A 23,613-nucleotide genomic window follows, 5' to 3' on the forward strand; every position below is an offset into this window, starting at 1 on the left:
AAAAATTTATATAAATAATTGTTTAAAACTAATATGTTCTGTAACCACTTGGACTTGAAAAAAATGTATATATATACTTTAAACAATATATATTATATACTAAATTAACCTATTTTGATGACCCTAATAAAAATGTTGAATACCTTTACTTGAGAATCATAAAAATATGAGTTCAATAAATATAAAGAGAAATGCTACATCCACAACATTTTCACAATAAATCTTATGTGGTAAGCTGTTACTAATTTTAATTAGGGTTCAATATTGATATGTTTTATTTACCAATAATAGGCTAACAACTTGTTTCATAAGATTTGTTATGAAATTGTTGTGGTCACTTTATTATTCTCATATCAGCATTTTTAATTTGTACTTTATCTTTTATTAGTTTATTTTTTTTTCTTATTTTCTTTGTTAGTACAAAAAAATTGTAATATTTATGTATTTGTGTGTTTTTTTTTTTGTGACGTTGATATTTTCAAATTGTCTCTTTATTAAATTTTGTATAATTTAATTAGTGTCCACCCTAAAAACAATTACTAGAGCCGCCATTGCCACAATCCAAACCCACTACTGGATTTCTCTTTACCTCACTCTTCGATTGTTAATTGCTTATCTCTATCTCACTCTCTTTTGTTAATAATGTTGCTGGTTGTTTTGAGATTGTTGATCTTCTTGTAAAATTTGGTTCAAAATTTTGAGTTGTTATGAGACTATTGATATTGATATAAATTAAAAGTGATTTCATTGAGCCCTTTCATTTGTGTGTTGTTCCTCATCTTAGTTCTTATGCAATGAATTTCTTTTCGCTTAGGGCCCTTTTAATTGGGGAGAAGAGAAAACATCAAGTTGAATAATATGGTTTGTTGAAATAGGGAAATTAATGTCTGTTTCATAGGAGTTATATCTCATGAAAATTCCACCAACTGCAATAACTTTATGCAAGTTGGAAGATTATTATGTAGTTCTTATGCAATGAATTTCTTTCCACTTAGGGCCCATTTAATTGGGGAGAAAGAGAAAATAGGTGAGAAGGGCCCATTTAATTGGGGAGAAGAGAAAACATCAAGATGAATAATATGGATAATTATTGAATACTTTGAGAGTACCATAAATGCGTACTCCCCTCTCTCACATGAATTGTGGGTCCCACCATAAATTTAATTAGTGGGATCCACAATTATGTGAGAGGGAGGAGTATGCATTTATGGTATTCTGGGAGTACCCAATAATTGTCTGAATAATATGGTTTGTTGAATTAGGAAAATTAATGTTTGTTTCATGGGAGTTATATCTCATGAAAATTCCACCAACTACAATAACTTCATGCAAGTTGGAAGATTATTATGTGGTTCTTATGCAATGAATTTCTTTCCACTTAGGGTCCATTTAATTGGGGAGAAAGAGAAAATAGGGGAGAAGGACCCATTTAATTGGGGAGAAGAGAAAACATCAAGTTGAATAATATGGTTTGTTGAATTAGGAAAATTAATGTATGTTTCATGGGAGTTATATCTCATGAAAATTCCACCAACTACAGGGGGGGGGGGGGGGGGGGGGGGGGGGGGGGGGGGGGGGGGGGAGTGAAATGGCAAGGGTCAATAGTTTTCTCCTCGAGCCCACCATTTAGGTTGAAATGGTTTTTTGCCCAATTTGGGGGAGGGACAAAATTGATGGGAAACTCTAAAATTTCTCTCCTTTTTATATATATATATTTTTATATACATACTCCAACGCCTCTAACGAAAAATGTTTATGTGGCACATGACGTGCACACCTGGCATACTTGAAGTTGATGTGACTAATAAAATAATAATAAAAATGCCACATCAGCATTTAAATTGAATAATAATAATAATAATAATAATAATAATAATAATAATTGTTTTTTCAATTTTAAAGGAAAAAAATGTAGAAATATTTTTTTGCTTTTCTTGCACTTTCTTGGCAACCAAACACAACAAAAAACCACTTTCTTGATTTTTCTATCTTTGAATTCATTAATACATTCTACAACGTCTCACTTCTGTATAATTGATAAACATCTAGATCAGAAATAGCAAAAAAAAAAATTGAAATTTTGGAAGAAAAAAATTCTAGCAAATTTTCCCAGAAAGCAAGACTTTCTTGATACATAACCAAATAAGGAAGAAAGAAAAAAGAAAAAGAGGGAGAACAAATCTAGTGGTGAAGGTTTCTCAATCGGGTTGGTGTCTTTGTGTTGGATCAAATCTAGTGGCTTTGATGGGTCAAATCCAGCCAAATATTTTTGCACAAAACCCATATTGTGAGGGTGACAATTTCTAAGTAGCAGTCATTTCTATTGGAACTTATCCATTTAAATGTTGACGTAATATTTTTTATTGTTATTTTATTAGCTGTGTAAACTTCAAGTATGCTAGGGCATGCTGTGTGCCACATAGACATTTTTTATTGGTGAGTTAACTATAAAGACTAAATTGATTGTAAGTTAAAAATAATATAGACTATATTAATTGTTATCCAAAATGTAAAAACTAAAAAAATATTTTCGGCCTAGAAAAATTACCCCTTAATGTCTATTTCATGGGCATTTATATAACTCATTAAATTCCACCCACATGCAAAAAAGTCATGCAAGTTGGAAGATTACCATGCCTTGAATTACTGTCTACTTAATGTCGAGGTTCTAGATATACATACTTTTCTTGTAAGTAAGGCTACGGACATATATTGGTTTATATATGAAGGCTAGGAGGTTTGCTTTGTTGAACTATAGACACCCAGAAATGGCTGTGCAAGTGGTAATGCGAATTACTTTCTTACTTCTACTGACCTATGAGTTAGCAGAAGCTGCAGCACCTATAGCAAATTTATATACATACTCCAACGCCTCTAACGAAAAATGTTTATGTGGCACATGACGTGCACACCTGGCATACTTGAAGTTGATGTGACTAATAAAATAATAATAAAAATGCCACATCAGCATTTAAATTGAATAATAATAATAATAATAATAATAATAATAATAATAATTGTTTTTTCAATTTTAAAGGAAAAAAAATGTAGAAATATTTTTTTGCTTTTCTTGCACTTTCTTGGCAACCAAACACAACAAAAAACCACTTTCTTGATTTTTCTATCTTTGAATTCATTAATACATTCTACAACGTCTCACTTCTGTATAATTGATAAACATCTAGATCAGAAATAGCAAAAAAGAAATTGAAATTTTGGAAGAAAAAAAATTCTAGCAAATTTTCCCAGAAAGCAAGACTTTCTTGATACATAACCAAATAAGGAAGAAAGAAAAAAGAAAAAGAGGGAGAACAAATCTAGTGGTGAGGGTTTCTCAATCGGGTTGGTGTCTTTGTGTTGGATCAAATCTAGTGGCTTTGATGGGTCAAATCTAGCCAAATATTTTTGCACAAAACCCATATTGTGAGGGTGACAATTTCTAAGTAGTAGTCATTTCTATTGAAACTTATCCATTTAAATGTTGACGTAATATTTTTTATTGTTATTTTATTAGCTGTGTAAACTTCAAGTATGCTAGGGCATGCCGTGTGCCACATAGACATTTTTTATTGGTGAGTTAACTATAAAGACTAAATTGATTGTAAGTTAAAAATAATATAGACTATATTAATTGTTATCCAAAATGTAAAAACTAAAAAAATATTTTCGGCCTAGAAAAATTAGGGCCCGTTTGGTTTGTATTTTCAAACAACATTTTTTAGTTTTTAAACAGTATTTTACGTATTTCAATACACTTTTTCACCCACACGTATTTTAAAAAACTACAAACAACAATTTTCAAACTACTCTACCAAACACCCCCTTAATGTCACCCCCTTAATGTCTATTTCATGGGCATTTATATAACTCATTAAATTCCACCCACATGCAAAAAAGTCATGCAAGTTGGAAGATTACCATGCCTTGAATTACTGTCTACTTAATGTCGAGGTTCTAGATATACATACTTTTCTTGTAAGTAAGGCTACGGACATATATTGGTTTATATATGAAGGCTAGGAGGTTTGCTTTGTTGAACTATAGACACCCAGAAATGGCTGTGCAAGTGGTAGTGCGAATTACTTTCTTACTTCTACTGACCTATGAGTTAGCAGAAGCTGCAGCACCTATAGCAAAACCCAATTGTTCTGATAGCTGTGGCAATATTTACATTCCATACCCGTTTGGAAAGACTACTGGTTGTTACTTGAATGACTGGTTCAAAATTGTTTGCAATGAAACTGGTGGTTCTCCTAAAGCATTCCTACACAGAATTGGCTTGGAGGTCCTGGAAATCAATATTACTGATCCGTATAATGATAATTATTTTTGGAATGATCCGGGACTCGTTCGAGTCAATATGCCAATTATTTCTTCCAACTGTAAGAATAGGAGTTCCAGCCATATTGGTGGTGTGAATATCTCAGGTAGTCCTTTTTTCTTTTCATCTTATCGGGATAAATTCATTTCTGTTGGTTGCGACAACTTGGCCATAATGACCGGCATCACTCCTATGATGGTGGTTGGATGCAAATCGAATTGCGTTGATAAAAGCATGATAGAGGACATCAAACTTAAGCACTGCTCAGGCAACAACTGCTGCATTACCACAATCCCACCTGGGATTCAAGTACTTAATGCAAGTTTCAGAAGCATAAAAGAAGAAAATAAAACCAGTGAAGATTGCAAATTTGCCTTCCTTGCAGATGATAAATGGTTGAATTCAAGCACAAAAGATCTCTCTTACTATGTGCAGTTTTTGGAATACGTTCCTGTGGTGCTGGAGTGGACAGCAGCTGGCTTTATTAATCCAAACGAGCTGAAAAGACGGAACTCAGAAGGGTATCCTACACTTTACGGGGCCCAATATTATTATTGCCTTAAAGGATACCAAGGAAATCCTTATCTTCCCACGGGATGTCAAGGTGAACTGCAGTTACCAACAAGCTTTCATTTTCTAGCATATTCGTCTAGTTTTCACTGCTTTAATTCACTCATTTTATTTACTTGTAAATATACGAATGAAATGAAATTTCATTTCATGCTCCTTTGAAAAGTACTTAGCAAACATATTTTTCAGACCCAATTTAGATTTTCTATTATATTTAATGGACATTTATAACTGAAAATGAAATAATATCACGAAAATGTATTTAATATTTTTTTAAAATTTATGAAATATATATTTACACAAAAACAAAACTCATTGAACAATAAAGGTATAATTCATATAACAAACGGAAGTTAATATGTTTTATATATTAGATCTCATCTCATAGCTTGAAAATTTGAACAACCCTTTTTTATATTCCCTCTTGTCAGTTACGGTCAGTTACATATAACTCTTGGAATGTTGTCACATGACATACTTCATTGTTAATTATATTTTTTAAAATTTTGTGTGGTGTTTTAATTTTCTCTCCAATTATTAATTGAACAATATTGTATTTGTTCTTCTTTGGCTGCAAGTGGATTGTATTTCTTTATTTCTTTAAGAATTGAGTCACATGAACTATTGGTATTTGGTTGTATTTTATGAATTTCTAAATCATATAGGCAATGTGGAAAAAAATATTGGCTTCTTGAAAGTCACACATGGAGGCTTTAAAAAGAAAAGAAAAGAAAAGAAAAAATCACATATGGCACTAAGCAATAGAAGCTTAGTTACAAAGATAAAATTTGTGCAAAAGTACCTAAGACAAATTTTAATAATCCTAGAATTTAAATTTTTATTAAATACAAACAAAGAAAATGATTTTTTTTTTTTTTAATATAAGCGTGCCATGTAGTGTTCTTCTTCTGTTTAATGCATTATTATCCTTTCTACCAAAAAAAAAAAAAAAAAAAAAATCATCAGAACCATACATTTGGATTCATGGACATATTTGCAAATCATAATAATTTAAATTTTTTAGTAGAGTCATAATAATTTGAGAATGGGTATCCCCCAATGACCCATACTATGAAATGTTTAGGAGATTAAATTGCCATTATTATTTCATATTATAGTAGGAAATAAATAATAATAGCATATTAGGAGATTCAAATGGCAATGGAAAGAGTATTGACATCTATCATTATCATATGCTTTCACAAAAGGACATTCATGTGTCATTATTGTATTCATCATCTATTTATATATAAAGTTTGTGTTCAATGCATTGATGCATTAGACACGTTAGAATATGAACATATGTCCATAGGATGTAGATAAATAGTCTTTTGAGTCATATTTCCCTTGTGAATCTTTAGCTTTAAGAAAAAATGATTTGAGAAGGAAACATATGTCATCATTGCATGTATCCAATTGTAAGAATTCAAATTTTAATAGATATATATAATAGATAGATTTTTTTTTTGCTAAACGTTAAACATAATATAATAGAAAGATTAATAGTCCGTCATAGCCTTTTCAAGGAAAAAAAAGAAAAAAAAGAAAAAAAAAGAGGTAGTCATAATCATGGATATGGTCTACATACTATGTAAGTACGTTGTATGTGCACGCGCGGTTCGAGCACCGTGTATATATTTAATATATTATAATATAACATGTGTCTTTAATTTTTTTTTTTTTTGATAGGGAAACGGGACACTATTGCAAGTAGTATGAATGCGGATAAATTAAATAAATAAATTTTGATAGAACATATTCTTATGAAAAATAACCTTTGGTATGATATGTTGAAATTATTACAAAAACAAATTAATATACTAAATGCAATTATGTTTGATGATTATGTCATTAAGATTCGGGGGCCGTTTGAATTGAGAGAGAGTGAAGAGAAGTAGAATAGAATTGATTGAAAGTAAACTAATTTTGATCAAACTCTAGTCAACCTAACTCTATTTCTCCTCAATCCAAACGGACAATTAGTAAAGTAGAAGGGGAAAAAAAAAAGATCTAAAAATGAATGGAGGCTAAGATGACGTCCAAGATCTATGATCGATCTTTAAAATAGAAAGATCCATTTCACGATAAAAGTTTAAATTTTTTTTTAAATCTAAAAATATACATAGTATCACTCTATATAAAATTATATTCAAGAATGATATGTGATTTTAAATTACACACACACACACACATATATATATATATTCTCCTTTTGAAATTGTTAGTTCTCTATATTCTCAGCCAAAAAAAAAAAAAAAAAAGTTCTCTATTCAATTTTAGGATGTCCCAAAATGATTTTTTTTTTAAGAAAAAAAAAGGCCAATAAATTAATTTTCTAATTTACCTTTTACCATTTTTTTTCTTTAGTAAACAGTAATACTTATTAGAACACACACGAAAATAATAATATTAGTGTTTATTTAACCAAGTTTATAATACATTAAGTAACCAGAGTATAACTACAAAAGGGCAAACCTTTATAGTTGTAGACTGTGGTTATAAACAAATAGAAGTTAGACACACACAACTAATGTGGATAAAATCCCTATTTTTTTTTGAGTAAACAGTAATACTTTATTTATTTATTTATTTTATTTTATTATTATTATTATTTTCCTTGCCATACTAGAGGACCGTTCAGTAGTTGACATATTAAATAATTACTATTAGGGTAAATTACACACACCACTTTTATTTTGTGACACTAACCTTTCTTATAGTTTACTTTATAAAACATTTACCTCACTTGTGATTTCTTTATGAGCTATTTTCACTATTAACGGAATTTGATTATGAATATGTGGAAACATCAATACAAATGATGGCTAGCTAGGATTTGGCTTTAGGGAGAGTTAAATTCTGTATATTAAATGATATATATATATATATATATATTATATAAGGTAGAAATTCTACTCTAACTTAATCTAAGTATATATGTGTGTAAAACTTTCTTCTGAAGACTTGAATCCTGGTTCTTGTCCCCCCACACCCTACAAAAACTTTATATTTATGAAGTAATCATCACAATAATTATGCACAGTGGTTAAATGATATTTTTTTTTGAAAGAAAACTCATTAAACATTTGTATATTCATTATATATATATAATCTGTTAAGGATATTTTGAATGAATAAGCTGTTAAAGTTCCACTAATGACTCAAATATTCTTAATAGTTAGATTAAACACCAAGTACGTCTTACGTAAACGATGTTATTAGGTAATTATCCCAAATTTGATTTCTTATTACACAAATTTTTATGAAGAAGAATAAATTACTAAATAAAGAATTTAATGTCATATTAATTTTTTATTTTTATTTTTAATATTGCTTTTGAAAGTAATAATAATGTTCTTTCTTTCTCTTTTTACTTTTATTTTCCCTTTTGTTCACGTGCCATTTACTTTTTATAGGTTTTGAATCTTAACATATATTGATTAAATAAGAGACATTTTTTTTCTTCTTTTTTGAATGAATTTCGAAAACATAGAAGAGATAATAGTGTAATCACTATAGGTGTGATAAAAATTATTATGTTAATATTAAAAAAAAAAAATACATAAAAGAAATTCACCCAAAAATTAAATAAGAAAAAAAAATTCAAATTCAATTGAGGCAGTGGCATTAGTTGTAAAGTATCTGTTGGCTGCTGATTCTAATTTGTAATTTGATTTCTTATATATTTCAATCAGATATAAACGAATGCGAAAGCAAGACACTCAATGACTGTCCCAACAAGTCGGATTGTGTGAATATACAAGGTAGCTACCATTGCAACAAGCCAGAATCTCCAGTGAAGCCAAAATCTCCAGTGAAGATGGCCATTATAGGTATGTCAATTTTTAAACCGTCATAGATATGCCTTATACTGATTTAACTCGTGTGATGCACGAAAAAATTTAAGTATAATATATATTTATAACTTTTTTAGTCTAAATATGAAATTTTGATAATCATGATAGTTACTGATAGACATTTACTATTATTGTGTTTATATATACAACTATATATATTCTACCATTAAAATAAAATATAAAGTACCATGATTCAAATGATGGGTTTAGATTTATATAGGAAAAAAAAATTTTTAAATTCAATTAAAAAATATTATAATGAAGTGTAAAATTGTGCGGTCTCAAACGCGTATTTGGCAAAATATTTGAGGTGGACCATAATTCAAATGCCTTCAATATTATAAATATTAGTCGGTAACCTGTGTAATACATATAATAATTTATATAATATGATATATATTTTTATTCTAACTATTAAAGTTCATAATTTTTTTTTAGTAAAAAAGTTGATAATTATAGTTGATCTCAATTAGAATTTATTTTATGATTGTGTTTGTGAACTATATATTCTAGGAATCAGAATTTATTGTAAATTTATTTATTTATAAAATCATATATTCTAGCTGAAAGCTCAAAAATGTGTTGAAAATACAAGAGCTATTTAGACCCCAATTAAAAGTTACGGCTAGATTGATTTTACACTAACTTAATACTAAGTGCAGAATAGTGTAAAAGCGAGTGAATAAACACAAAAGCTACTCTAATCCATAATTAAAACAATACAGTAGTAAAATAGAAAGTAAAAGAGCAGGGAAGAAAGATGCAAACACAAGATAACATGTCGATGTATTATCGAAGAGGAAATCGAAGAACTCAGTGAAAAACCTCTCCACCGCCCTCCAAGCGATAATCGATCCACTAGACAATCAGTTGGGATACATGAGTTAGTAAGAAACCCTCCAAGCCTAATCTACCCGATGTACCTAAGCCCTCCAAGCTCCTACTCTAACAAGACTTCTCGGAACCGTGTCTTGTTTAACTCTTCGGATCCCGCAACGAGTTCCATGTTGCATCTGCCATCCTTGGCTTCTTCCAATCTTTCCAACAGCACCAAAACTTCACTTGACACTCTGATAGGGTGTAGTAAGTGTTTGGGTTATCAACCTCTCAATGGTATGGAAATGGAGAGGTAGGAGTTAAGGAAATTTCAGAAGCAAATGTGTAGAGGATTGTGGGTATAATAATCTCTAACTCTCAAGGTGTTTGGCTAGGATTTTCTCTCAGAAGCACTCCTCAACTTTTGTGGGTAATGTGGGTATAAATAGTATAGGCACAAAAAGTATGTATCAAAATGGACAGGCTGGCAGAACAGAATGTCTCGCGGGTGTCTCGCGAGAAGGCCTTACCTGCGAGATACTTGTGAGATACAGCTGTCTCCATCCTGGCCTGACTCTTCGCATTCCAACATGTGTAAGGCACATGAGTCACTTCACAGGATGCCTAGTCGCGAGATACCCGCGAGAACACTTCAGTCTTCAATAGCTTGAGTGTTCACACTCTCTCTCTATCACACAACCCTTATAATCAAATCCCACAAAAAATATGGGGTACAAAAGATTGAACAATAATTATAATCAAATTTGTCATGGAATAAAAGCTAACAAAAACACATAGTTGTAAATAACAACTTTACACTAGCATTTATAGAAGATATGATGTGCGAAAATTCTAATGGATGGTTTAAATATAGAATAGAATTCAAAATCAATTAAAAAGTATATATTAAAATAATTATGTGTAAAATTGTGAGGTCTCAAAAGTCTATATGGCACAATATTATAAGTTTTATCAAAAGTTAAATGTCTTTAGTGTTTTTTGATAATTCGATAGTTACAATAGGAGAAAGGGAATTTGAACTTTGGATATCTTGAAAACATAAAACAATGCCAACCAATTGAGTCAGAAGGCACTTGGCATAGATTATAGACTATAAATTTAGAAAATGAATAAAGTAAAATAAAAACAAGATCAAAGTTATGTGATAGAGAGGTGCTATACCATAAGTCCTTGACAAGAGGGACTATACACAAATTCTCATCCATTATTGTAATTCTATGGTGATACACAATTCTAACATCCATTCATTCACACACACACACATATATATATATTAGTTAAATTTTTGTATGGATTAATTTTTATTTTACTTGGAAGATAGAATTGTACTTTTAATTTATTGGTTTTACTTAGTTCAATGGATCATGTGTAGGGAATTAACACGTAATTCCCAAATGAGGAAAAAAAATATAGAAAAAATATGCCAAAGAAAAATAATCACACGCACAAGACAGTATTTACGTGGTTCGGTAATTTGCCTAAGTCCATAGAGTTACAGAGATTTCATTATTATTGGGGAAAAATACAAAGTGCGATAGTACAATTTTTTTTTTTCTTTCTCTCAAAAAATACCACAAGAAAACCCTAATCACCAAAACAATGGTTTCTATATCCTGTGCACAGGTTTCTATATCCTATGCCCTCAGTTTCTATTTTCTCGGGAGCGTTGCCCCCGAACCCCTAAGAGGCTTGTCCATGAGCACTACGGCTTGGGCCCATCGGCCTAAGCCTCCGCTCCATGGACTAAGCCTTAAAAAAAACCTCCAATTAAAAACCATGAAACATCATTTCGGGTCGGGTTGTCATTCGGATCAAACACAACTAGACTCCACAGAGGCCAACATCATGGAAGGGAATGACTAAGGGCTTGTTTGGTTAAAAAAAAAATGGTCACTCATCACTCATCACTCAGTTTTCATCACCCATCACTCATAACTCATTACTCTTCACTTAAAATACCCCAATTTCTTACCCCCACATGTTTGTCACATATTTGCAGTTTCTCATCACTCAATTTTTTCTACTTTTTGTGGGACCCATGCCTGAGCACCATGTTATAAGTTCTGTTAGCCTACTCGCCTCACCCTTACTCTCTTCATTTCATTTTCTTCCCCTTCAGTCACCATTCTCGTGTTACTCTCACTGAAGCTGTCCTCTTTCTCTTTCATTTCTCATGTACACACAAAAAAAAAATGGTCACTCATCACTCATCACTCAGTTTTCATCACCCATCACTCATAACTCATTACTCTTCACTTAAAATACCCCAATTTCTTACCCCCACATGTTTGTCACATATTTGCAGTTTCTCATCACTCAATTTTTTCTACTTTTTGTGGGACCCATGCCTGAGCACCATGTTATAAGTTCTGTTAGCCTACTCGCCTCACCCTTACTCTCTTCATTTCATTTTCTTCCCCTTCAGTCACCATTCTCGTGTTACTCTCACTGAAGCTGTCCTCTTTCTCTTTCATTTCTCATGTACACACACATCAACAAGAACAATCCTATCCCAAACCTATGGCCAAACCATCATAAACATACAAACACAAATGAATACAAATATAAACTCATAGGTACCCCCAGATGTTCAAATCAAAACCCACAAATACCCAAATCAAAAATCACAAATATAGACTTTATGCCCAAATTAAATCCGAACCCACACCACAAATCTGAACCCATAACAGCCACCCACATCTCAGATCTAAGCCCACTACAACCACACCACAAATCTGAACCACACACACACACACCCATGTCTCAAAATCAAAACCCTATAACCACATCTCAAATCCGAACTTCGCACCCATAAGATAGAGAGAGAAAAAAAAAAAATTATCTTGCCAAGCAGATAGAGAGAACTTTGCAAATCTGGTGGAGGGTAGAGAGGTGCAGTGAGAGGACAAGAGAGAGAGGGAGATCTTTAGTTAGCTGATGGGTTTTGGTCTTTGCCTGGGTATTGTTGTTCGCCTGGGTTTCGGTCTTTGCCTGGGTATTGTTCTTCTAGATGGAGATCTTTGCCTGGGTATTGTTGTTCTTGAGATGCAAAGGGGAAAAGTACAGATAGGACAAGAGAGAAAGGAGTATAAAATTTATGAAGAAATGTTGGTTTGTTGCTGGGAGAAGGAGAAAGAGGAAAGAAGAAAGAGAAAGGGGAAAGAGAGAAAGAGAAAGTTGTTGGTGCTGAGGACTTGAGGTACACATGTCCCTGACGCGAGTCCCACAAAGATGCATGTATTTACAATATTGCCACTGTTACTCGTTTTTTAGAAATTGAAAACAACTGAAAGTTGTTTTCAATTTCCATGATTCAAACTCAATTTTTTGAGCATTGAGTTATGGAAATTGAGTTAGGAAACTCATCCAAACAAAGCAACTTGCTGTGGGGCCCACAAAATTCATAAATTGAGTGATGAAAACTGAGTATTGGATGATGAAAACACTTAAACCAAACAACCCCTAAGCCACTTGGGTATCCTACCTTTCTCTGAGCTAAAAAAAAGAAAAAAAAGAAAACTATATTTCATGCACTTTTAGTTTACTAAATTTATGTACGCTTAGAAGATGAAGAAGTACATTAGTTTTTAAGTTTTGGTCTTTTGATAATCTATCACTAAAAGATAAATCATGCATTTTATAATTTGATAGTTTCAGACTTTTAGCTGAATTGCATTACTCATCTCTTACATGCTTATATATATATATATATATACCTTAAAAATGTTCTAAATCATAATATGATTGTCTTTTATCTAATATTTCAATTCTATCTTGAAAAGGAAATTTCTCTCTATAAAGTTGCATAATTCTTCATTTCAATTTAGATTTTTTAATCTATTATGATATAGATTTTTACAGTAAGCTTGAATGTGGTGTGAGAAGAGAGGACAAGCTCAGCTGTTTCAGTCATTGTTCACTAAAAAGGGATAAAAAATTTGACATCATACTTTGATCAAAGTCAACATATAACAGGAGATGTGAGGTATTTGAATAATGGAAGAAAATAAAGGAGAAATGAGTGAAGTACCTAACAATAAATTTCATGTATAAAAAATGTTTCCATTAAGCAAAATAATAAATTTTATTCTTCCTAAGAAATTAATTAGTAGTTAACAACATTTTATATTCTAGGATATTATGAGAAATATTAATGTAAAAAAATAAAAAAAATTAGTAACTTCTTCTAAAACATGAGAAAGATATTTACAATTCATTGTACTTTTGTTCAAATCTATTTCACACTTATTCATAATTTTATATAATCCGAATTTAGGCTGATGTGATATTTCTATTTAATTTTCTTGACCTGTGCAGTTATTTGTTCAAGCCTTGGGGCATTGTTTCATTTCACTATTATATGGTGCTTGTACAGAATGATAAAGAAAAGAAACAAAATCAAGCTAAAGAAAAAATTCTTCAAAAAGAATGGTGGTTTATTATTACGACAACAATTATCTTCAAATGACAACAATGTTCAAAAGACAAAGTTATTCAATTCAAAGGAGTTGAAAAATGCGACCAATCATTTTAACAAAAACAGAATACTTGGTAAAGGTGGGCAAGGTACAGTTTATAAAGGAATGTTAGCTGATGGAAGAATTGTGGCAATTAAAAAGTGCAACACAGTGGATAAGGGGAATATTGAAAAATTCATTAATGAGATTATCATTCTTTCCCAAATCAACCATAGAAATGTGGTTAAACTGCTTGGGTGGTGTTTAGAGACAGAAGTTCCTTTGTTAGTTTATGAATTCATTCCCAATGGGACACTTTTTCAGTACATTCATGAAGAGAATGAAGAGTTTCAATTACTAACATGGGATATGCGCTTAAGGATTGCCACAGAAGTTGCAAGAGCTGTTTCTTACTTACACTCAGCAGCTTCACTACCCATTTACCATCGAGATATAAAATCTTCAAACATACTCCTCGATGACAAATATAGAGCAAAAGTAGCAGACTTTGGAACTTCAAGATCAGTGGCCATTAACCAAACTCATGTAACCACACTGATATATGGCACTTTTGGGTACTTGGATCCAGAATACTTTCAAACAAGCCAATTTACAGAAAAAAGTGATGTTTATAGTTTTGGAGTAGTCCTTATTGAGCTTTTAACTGGAAAAAAGCCAGTTTTTTTAACAAGATCACTAGAAGATCAAAATTTATCTACATACTTCATTCATTCAGTAAAAGAGAACCGTCTCTTTGATATACTTGATGCTCAAGTAAGGAAGGACGGTAATAAACATGAAGTCATGGCAATTGCTAACCTTGCACAAAGATGTTTGCATTTGTATGGAAAGAAACGACCTACGATGACAGAGATTGTGAAGGAGTTAGAGGGAGTTCAAAAAGTTTATCCTCATCAACCAAATTTTGAAGAATTTGATTATGTTAGAAATGAAGAAATGGGGCCTTGGAATGACATTTCTATTTTATCAAGATCAAGTTTAGAAATAGGTGAACCTTCATCGTAATTTGTCCTTCCACTTTTATCTCACTTTGATTAATAAATTATCTATTTTGGTACTTTTTTTTCCCTTGTTGTAAACTATTATAACTTCTTTTAGGCATATGCACAATATACTAGTCAATTTATAGGTTTATTTTGAAATATTGTGTAAGAAATTATGTTTATTAGCCATATTTGGGGAATTGGGTTCAATTATAAGAAGAAATAGAACATGTAGTTTAGACCCTGGTTGTGTATTCTGCAGCAAATTAATTAATTGTATACCAATATGCACCATATCATAAAGCAATAGATGCACAATGTAAAGTTGTAATTTACAACTATATGTTTTGTTGCCTTTTATTCCGTGCCAATATTTGATTATAATTGTGTTCAATCTTTTGTACCCTATATTATTTGTGGGATTTTATTGTAAGGGTTGTGTGAGAGAGAGAGAGAGCGTGTGAAGACTCAAGGCATGAAGACTAAAGTTGTTTTCGCAGATAGCTCATGACTAAGCATCCCGCGAAGTGAAGCATGTGCCATGCACATGACTGGAATGCGAAGAGTCAGGAGAGGATGGAGTCAACTGGTTTTCACGAGTATCTCGCGGGTAAGGCCTTTCTACGAGACACTCACGAAACATTCTGTTTTGCCAGATTGTCCTATCTGATACACACTTTTTGTACCCACACTATATATACCCTCATTACCCACACATGTTGAGTAGTGCTTCTGAGAGAAAACCCTAGCCACAAACCTTGAGAGTTAGAGATTTTATACCCACATTTCTCTACACAATTGCTTGTGGATTTTCCTCAACTCCTACCTCTCCATTTCCATACCATTGAGAGGTTGATAGCCCAAACACTTACCACACCCTTTCAGAGTGTTCAGTGAGGTTTTGGTGCTGTTGGGAAGCATTGGAAGAAGCTAGTCTTTGGCAGATGCAATTGGGCGTATTGCGGGATTCGGAGAGCTAAACAAGACACGGTTCCGAGAAGCCTTGTTAGAGTAGGAGCTTGGAGGGATTAGGTGCATCAGGTAGATAAGGCTTGGAGGGTCTCTTGCTAATCCCAACTAATTGTCTAGTGGATTGATTATCGCTTGGAGGGCGGTGGAGAGGTTTTTCACCGAGTTCTTTAGTTTTCTCTTCGATAACACATTGGCAATGTTATCTTGTGTTTGTATTCTTCTTCCCTACTCTTTAACCTTTCATTTTACTGCTGTGTTATTATGATTATAGGTTAGAGTAGTTTGTTTGTTTATCTGCTTGCATTTACTCTATTCCACACTTAGTATTAAGTTAGAGTAAAATCAATCGAGTCGTAATTTAATTTTGGAGGTCTAAACAACTCTTGTGTTTTAACACATTTTCAAGCTTTCAATTGGTATCAGAGCAGGTGCACTTGCTATGTTTTAATTACCTAAGTGCGATCCTTGACCCCGTTTGAGATGAATCGATCTCAATCGTTAAATGCTCTACCATATTTTGATGGTAGCAACTATGCCTTTTGGAAAGTCTGGATAAGGGCATTCCTATGTTTAATTGATGAAATTGTTTGGCGGTAGACGTAAGATGGACTAGGCCAGAGGCCATTAAATCCACATGGGATAAGGCCGCTCTTGCGGTAGCAAATGCAAATAGCAAAGCACTAAATGCTATTTTCTGTGGTGTTTCTCTAGATGAGTTTCACAGCATTTCTCACATAATAGTTGCCAAGGAGGCGTGGGAGATATTGGATGATAGGCCACAAACTGAATGACCCCTTGTGATTTAAACCAATTAATTAATTAACCAAGTTGTTAATTAATCAATTAATCATGCAAACGCGTGAGAGCACAAACAAATCACCAATAAACTAAATATGCAGCGAAAATTGAAAGCCATGGTGATTTGTTTACGAATGGGAAAAACCCTTGCGGCAAAAACCCCACCGGGTGATTTTCAGGTCATCACTCCCGAAACTCCACTATTATCAAATCAATCGGTTACAAGTAAAGGAATCCTAAGTACCTTACCAATCTATAGTTGAACCCTTACCCCAATACCCAATTGGACTTGATCTGTAGTGACAGTTCCCACCTTTGATGCACGGCTCCCAAGTACGTGACTAACTAATGTGCGGATCTCAGAACGTGACTTCAAACACCAACTTAGAAGGAGAGGTTGGCTGCAAAGTTCTTCAGTTCATCCTACACGATGAAGATTAGGAAGATGCTTGGTCACAAAACCTTTTGGTACAAAATACACAGCAACTTCTTTAGAGAAGATGAACTAGGTCAAGAACTTCGTCTTTGATCACAATTTGCTTGAACAGAGATTACTCAATGCTTTTGCAACTTGTGTGCAATTTGACGGCTCTTAAAACAATCCTTTTATATGTTTAGGATTTGGAGAAAAGAAGGCCCAAAAGCATATTCACAGATCCTAAGAAAATCAGATCAGAAAATTTGATTTTGTAATTTTCGACAGATAGCAGGTGTCGAGGAGCTATCGAGAAGGTGTCGAGATTTAATGAAATTGCACTTCAGCTTGTTTTTCTTAGACAGACTTGATGACTTCAACACTTGATCTTGAAACCTTGTTTCTTGAAGTATTAAAAGCACCTATAACTACCCAATTACAAGTAGAGTGCGTTTTGTCAAAGGATTAGCCAATTTACATAAATAAGTGACATATGTTCTTGACAAGTGAAAACACATATGTCCTAACAATCTCCCCCTTTGGCAATCCGTGACAAAACTACAACAAAAAAATGAGCATATGAGAGAAGTCATAAATCACTCAACTTATATTCACTTGTTGAATATAATAAAATCTATCCTAATAGAAACTCTTGAAATTTTTTGCAAGAAGAGAGTTTATGGCAAGTAGACTTTGACAACCTGTATTTCTGAAACACTTTAAACAAAACTCATCAAGGCATCTTGTGTGAAATAGAAATAATAGATTGCATACAAGTATAATGAATATGTGTATAAAGATAGAGAAGAAACAACACATGAAGAGAGAGGTGAAAGAAACATACATCCACATATAGAGAGAATAAGTACAATGTATGTAAAATTGGTCACAAGACCTCATATACAAGATCAATGTATCTATAAAGAATAGAAAAGAAAAAGATACATCAAAACCTCACTACATCCCTCAAAATATCAACACTCCCCCTATCAAAAATGTCTTATACTAACTCTTCCCCTAAGATGATTACTCTCTAACTCAAAACTACTTCCCCTTTTTGTCACGAGTGACAAAGGGTAAAGTGTCATGTAGACATCTCATCAGTAGAGCTAGCATCTTCATCATCATCATCCGAAGCATCATCATCATCACCATTATCATCCTCAGAGTCTAAAGCCGCTGGAGAAGGTGGTGAAGGAGTAGCCTCAGGAGCAAAACCACCCATGGTCGCCTGCCGTCATGCAATACGACCAACACGAACATTCGCCTGATACAACTCAGAGAAGAGTGCATCGAGGCGAGCATCCATGCGCTGCAGCTGCGCCATGATATCTCTAAGAGATACATCACCCGTAGAGGAAGAAGGAGCAGATGTAGATGGAGTAGATTTGGATGGAGCTGAACGGGAGGGAGGAGTGGAATCCGTTTGTCGCGACCTAAACTGAGCCTCACTACGTTTTACGGTAGCAGCATCTATGGCATAGATGTGTGTGAAGTGGTCGGACACAAGAAAAGGGATAGAAAAATGGCGTAAGATCCTTGTGATAGCGGAAGGAAAGATAAGCTTATCACGGGATGCCGAATCTAGATGAACATCTATGATAGAAAGGATAAAATGAGAAGGAAAAGCTATAGTAAGATGCTTAAGAAGAGATAACAAAAATCGAGCACAAGGCTCTGTGATGGAGTTGTAGTGAGAGAGTGGATGGAGTACAAAAGTCATCACCATGTTTAGGAATCTACGACCTTTAGCAAAAGGTCTACATGATGTGTACTGATGCTCACCCCAATCAGTTGGGCACTGACAAAAAACAGAAATGAGCTTATCTTTGGACACATTCCTCAGACGCTCACAAGAAGGATAGTTAGGAAAGTCTATCCTAGGAACCTTAAGCACATCCGCAACTAGTTGCAGTGTGACAGGAATGTGCGTACCTCGAACGCGAGTGAAAAAGAGAGGTACTGAACGATCAATCCCGTGCATGTTGGAGTAAAACTCCTGAATAAGCACGAGAGGACAAGTGACTGGGACGGCACACAGTGACTCCCATCTCCTATTGTGAATGACAGAGGGAAGGTTAGTGTCGGCGAAGTTCGCCAAAATGACTTGGCATTCCGAATGGACACCTCATCTAGAAAAGTTCTCCGAAAATGCCTTGTGGGCATCTCCATCACGGAACTGAAGATTTAGAGGAGAAGAATCAGAAGATGAAGAAGCTCCAAAATGCAGAGGGTTTCGAGCCGGAGTGGATTTACACTTAGGTGCCATAAACACTACTAACGTAAACAAAATGAGAAAGAGATAGAGAAGGAGACAATCAGAAAAGTCCCAAAACAGTTTACATATATCAAATATATTGAATAATAAGTACGTATGCATGGGGGAATGCATGAACATGTGACATGCAAATTAAAAAGCATCATGGGCTCAGCCCAATCCAATCCTACTAGCACACAAACATAGAACACACATCTAAATGCATGTAAGTATCATTCTAATGCACATGAAATGCAATGTATGACATTTTGAACACATTTAAGTGAAAACCCAACCCAAAATTTCAAGAAAAACTCATTAATTTTGAAAAGCCCCAAAAATTTTCAAAAACCCCAAAACCTAAGCTTCAAAACATGAAATGCATGAAAAAGGAAGGAAAATTAGATCTTACCAAGTGATTAGAAGCAAGGAAGGGCCGAAAATCAAGTAGGCTGAGGATTTTAAGTGAGAAAATCAAGTTTGGGAGAGGAACAGTCGTGGATAGATCGAGAGAGATCGAGAGAAATGAGATCAGAATCGTGACAGAGCTTTAAATAGGAACCTCAGTAATTCTCGACAGCTGAGGTGTCGAGAGGTATTGAGGAAGGTGTCGAGGTAGGTGTCGAGAAAAAGCACGTTGACAGCTGAAGGTGTCGAGGAATGAACACCAGAACCAAGAACAGAAGCTCGATCGATCGACAAGGTATCGAGAAGGTATCGAGGAGACAGGAGATTTCTCGATCGATCCACTAGGTGTCGAAGAGGTGTCAAGATTACGATAAGAAAAAGGCTTGAGAAGCTCGACAGATAACAAGGTATCGAGGAGGAGTCGAGGAGGTGTTGAGCCAGCTTTAAAAAGAATTTTTTCGAGAAGTGAAAAACACAGACATGAATGCAATCCAACATACACCTCAACCATTGATCCAATCAACATATAAAGCTCTCAAAATCATCTCTCAACAAAAAATTAAGCACATGGATCCTCAAAAACACACACACACACACACACACACACACACTAAACAAGTCTAATCAATTCTATTTTTCAAAAACAAGTCAAGACAGTTTAGTGAATATACATTAGCACATATAAACACTTGTGATGGCCAAATCACATTGTACCTGCACATGTATCAAAAGTAGCAAAGAATATTACGTGTTGTGTGTGAAAAATATCGCAAGATTGCATATGTGTATACATGTTATGACGATCTGAGATATGAGAAAATAACTTTAACTCACACATAATCATAACTGTTTGATGGGGACTATCACCTTTGAGGTATATCCTATAACTCCCACATCTCCTATAATACACGCTTGCAACCATATTTAAAGCATTTTTAATCTTTTTGCTTTTTATTTTCTTTGCATATTTTTTTTAAGCATATCATACATGGGCATAAAAAGAGAGAAAAGAAATACCCAAAATGTTAAGCAATTGATATCGCACTTTTGCTATGTCGAAGCATACAAATGTCTTTGACACTGCACTTTTGCTATGCCGAAACATACAGGTGTCATATTATGATTGGTGGGCAACAGTGATGAGATGGTTATTTATGCCTTTCTCGTAGGATTTTCTAGTCCTACCCGTCAAAAAGAGTGATATGAGTGTTAAGTTCAAGAGATAACTTAATCTTACTCATCACAAACAAGAGCCACAAAGCTCATTTGCTTAGTTATGCATAGAGATGTTCATCTAAGCTACAAGAGATACAAAATTTAGAAAACTCTGTTTCATTAGTCATCTAAGGTACACAAGTACCAAAGTACACAAAACACACACTGTTTTTGTATTTTTTTGATTTTTCAATTTTTTTTTATTTTTATATTAAAAACAAAATAAACAAAACTGAAAGTAAACACACAAAAACATGTTAGACAAAGCAAAGCATAAAACTAGACGGACTTAACAAAAATGCAAAACACACAAGCAATGCAACAAACAAAAACAAGAAGATAGAAGAAAGTGATAAAATCACTTAAGAGTCTTTTTTCTTCCACACCTTGGAAGAACCTTTCCTTTGATTAAACCCTTGAACCGGTTGTGAGGGGGAAGAATTGAAACCGTTCAAGTTCGAAAGGAACATGAGGGCTTTCAGAAGATCTCCAAGAGAAGCAAGAGAGGATTGAAGCTGATTTTAGCTTCCATATGCTATCATGCCGTTGCTCTGTTAAGTGGCTAGCCACTTGTAGCAATTTGGTCGAGTATGACTGGCAGCTCCACAATGATGACAGAGATGCTGCTTCTTTTGTTTAGGCTTTTGAGAGTTAGCCTTTTTAGCCCTAGGGTTATTAGCATCTTTCTTATCTTGCTTAGGGGGTGCTCCTAAGATAGATTTACCCTTGTCTAAGTTCTCACTAGCTAATTCAGTTTTAACAACAGTGTTCTCAATATCAGTATTATTAGTAGGAGAAACAAAAACAGTAGCACTAGTAGAAGCAACATGAGAGGAAGAAAGATCACACCTTAAACTTGTTCGATCTGAAGCAGATTTCTGAATGTTGAGCATCTCATCAAGCTTTGCACTTGAAGTCCTCTCCAATTGAGCTCTGACTTGAAACAGCTTCACTTCAAGCTTCTTGGTCTTCTCAGCCAAGAAATTGTTCTTAAACCTCAATGCACCAATAGTTTGATTCGCCTCATCAAACTTTATGGACAACTCTTCACAATCAAGTTTTAGATCACTGAGCTTCTTGGTGGCCAGCCTATACAATTTCTCATGCTTCTCAGAGAGCTTGTAAAGCTTCTTATAGGCTGAATGGATATCATCTCGATCATCCATCTTCTCAAATTTTGACTCCATCAGTTCTTCTTCTTCGTCCACATCTTCAACAATCCCTTCAGTAGGATTGACTGTGGCAGTGAAGGCATTCAAAATTCTGTCATCCTTATTATTGGAATCATCTTCGGGCTCAGTGTCACTCAAGGTTGTAGCAAGTGCCTTACTCTTTCCAATACTCTTGAGATATGTAGGGCATTCATGCTTCATGTGACCAAAACCATGACATCCAAAACATTTTGGTCCTGCTGGAACAGTGTACTGACCACAATCCTTAGTATCCTTCTTCCCTTTGTCTTGGCTCTTAAACTGAGAAGAATTAGATTGCCTGCGGTCCTTGTCGAAGTTCCTCCCATTGGCATTCTTCATAAACTTCTTGAACTGCCTTGTAATGTAGGACTTCAAATTGGAATCTTCATCATCGGAAGACTCATCTGTATCACTGCTCTTTGCCTTTAAGGCCATGCTCTTGCCTTTATCCGACTTGCCAATCCTAGATAATCCTATCTCGTAGGTCTGCAAGTTTCCAACCAGCTCAGTTAAAGGAATCTTGTCAATGTGTTTAGATTCCTCTATAGCAGTAATCTTCGCATGGAATCTCTCGGGTAGAGATTTGAGCACCTTCCTTACAATCTTGGGTTCAGGGATGGTTTCCCTAAGATTGAAGGCTGAGTTTACTATGTCCTTGAGCTTGGTATAGAACTCATCAAACGACTCATCCTCCTCCATCTTAATCTCTTCAAAGCTTGTAGTAAGCCTCTGAAGTTTTAAATCTTTGACAGCCTTTGTTCCTTCATAGGTTTTCTGGAGGATTGTCCACGTCTCCTTAGCAGTTTCAGTTGAGGATATCTTCTTGAACTCCTCATTGATGACTGCGCTAAATAGGGCATTTAACGCTCTGCTGTTGAAGTTTGCCACCTTGATCTTGGCGTCATTCCAATCGGCCAGTTCTTCTTTTGGCTTGGTCCAGCCAATCCCTACAGCTTGCCATACCTTCTCATCTAAAGGCAGCAAGAAAGCTCTCATGCATACTTTCCAGTATGCATAGTTAGTGCCATCAAATAAAAGAGGTATGATTAATGACTGTCCTCTATCCATGACAAACAGAGGTCAATGGATCAACACAGCAAAGATTAAACCTAATCAGAGTGTGCCTGCTCTGATACCACTTGATAGGCCACAAACTGAATGACCCATTGTGATTTAAATCAATTAATTAATTAACCAAGTTGTTAATTAATCAATTAATCATGCAAACACGTGGAAGCATAAACAAATCACCAATAAACTAAATATGCAGTGGAAATTGAAAGACACGGTGATTTGTTTACGAATGGGG

General features: G+C 34.1%; 1 protein-coding gene across 1 annotated transcript; it reads left to right on the forward strand.

The window, feature by feature from the left end:
* Nucleotides 1-4,054: 4,054 nt before the first annotated feature.
* LOC112035671 (wall-associated receptor kinase-like 8) lies at nt 4,055-15,068 on the forward strand. Its single transcript, XM_065774413.1, has 3 exons — nt 4,055-5,009; nt 8,587-8,724; nt 13,903-15,068. Exons 1-3 carry the CDS (start codon nt 4,055-4,057, stop codon nt 15,066-15,068), a joined length of 2,259 nt encoding a protein of 752 aa, XP_065630485.1.
* The last annotated feature ends 8,545 nt before the right edge of the window (nt 15,069-23,613 follow it).

Source organism: Quercus suber, unplaced genomic scaffold, assembly GCF_002906115.3.
Source record: "Quercus suber isolate HL8 unplaced genomic scaffold, Cork oak 2.0 scaffold_92, whole genome shotgun sequence".
Lineage (NCBI taxonomy): Eukaryota > Viridiplantae > Streptophyta > Magnoliopsida > Fagales > Fagaceae > Quercus > Quercus suber.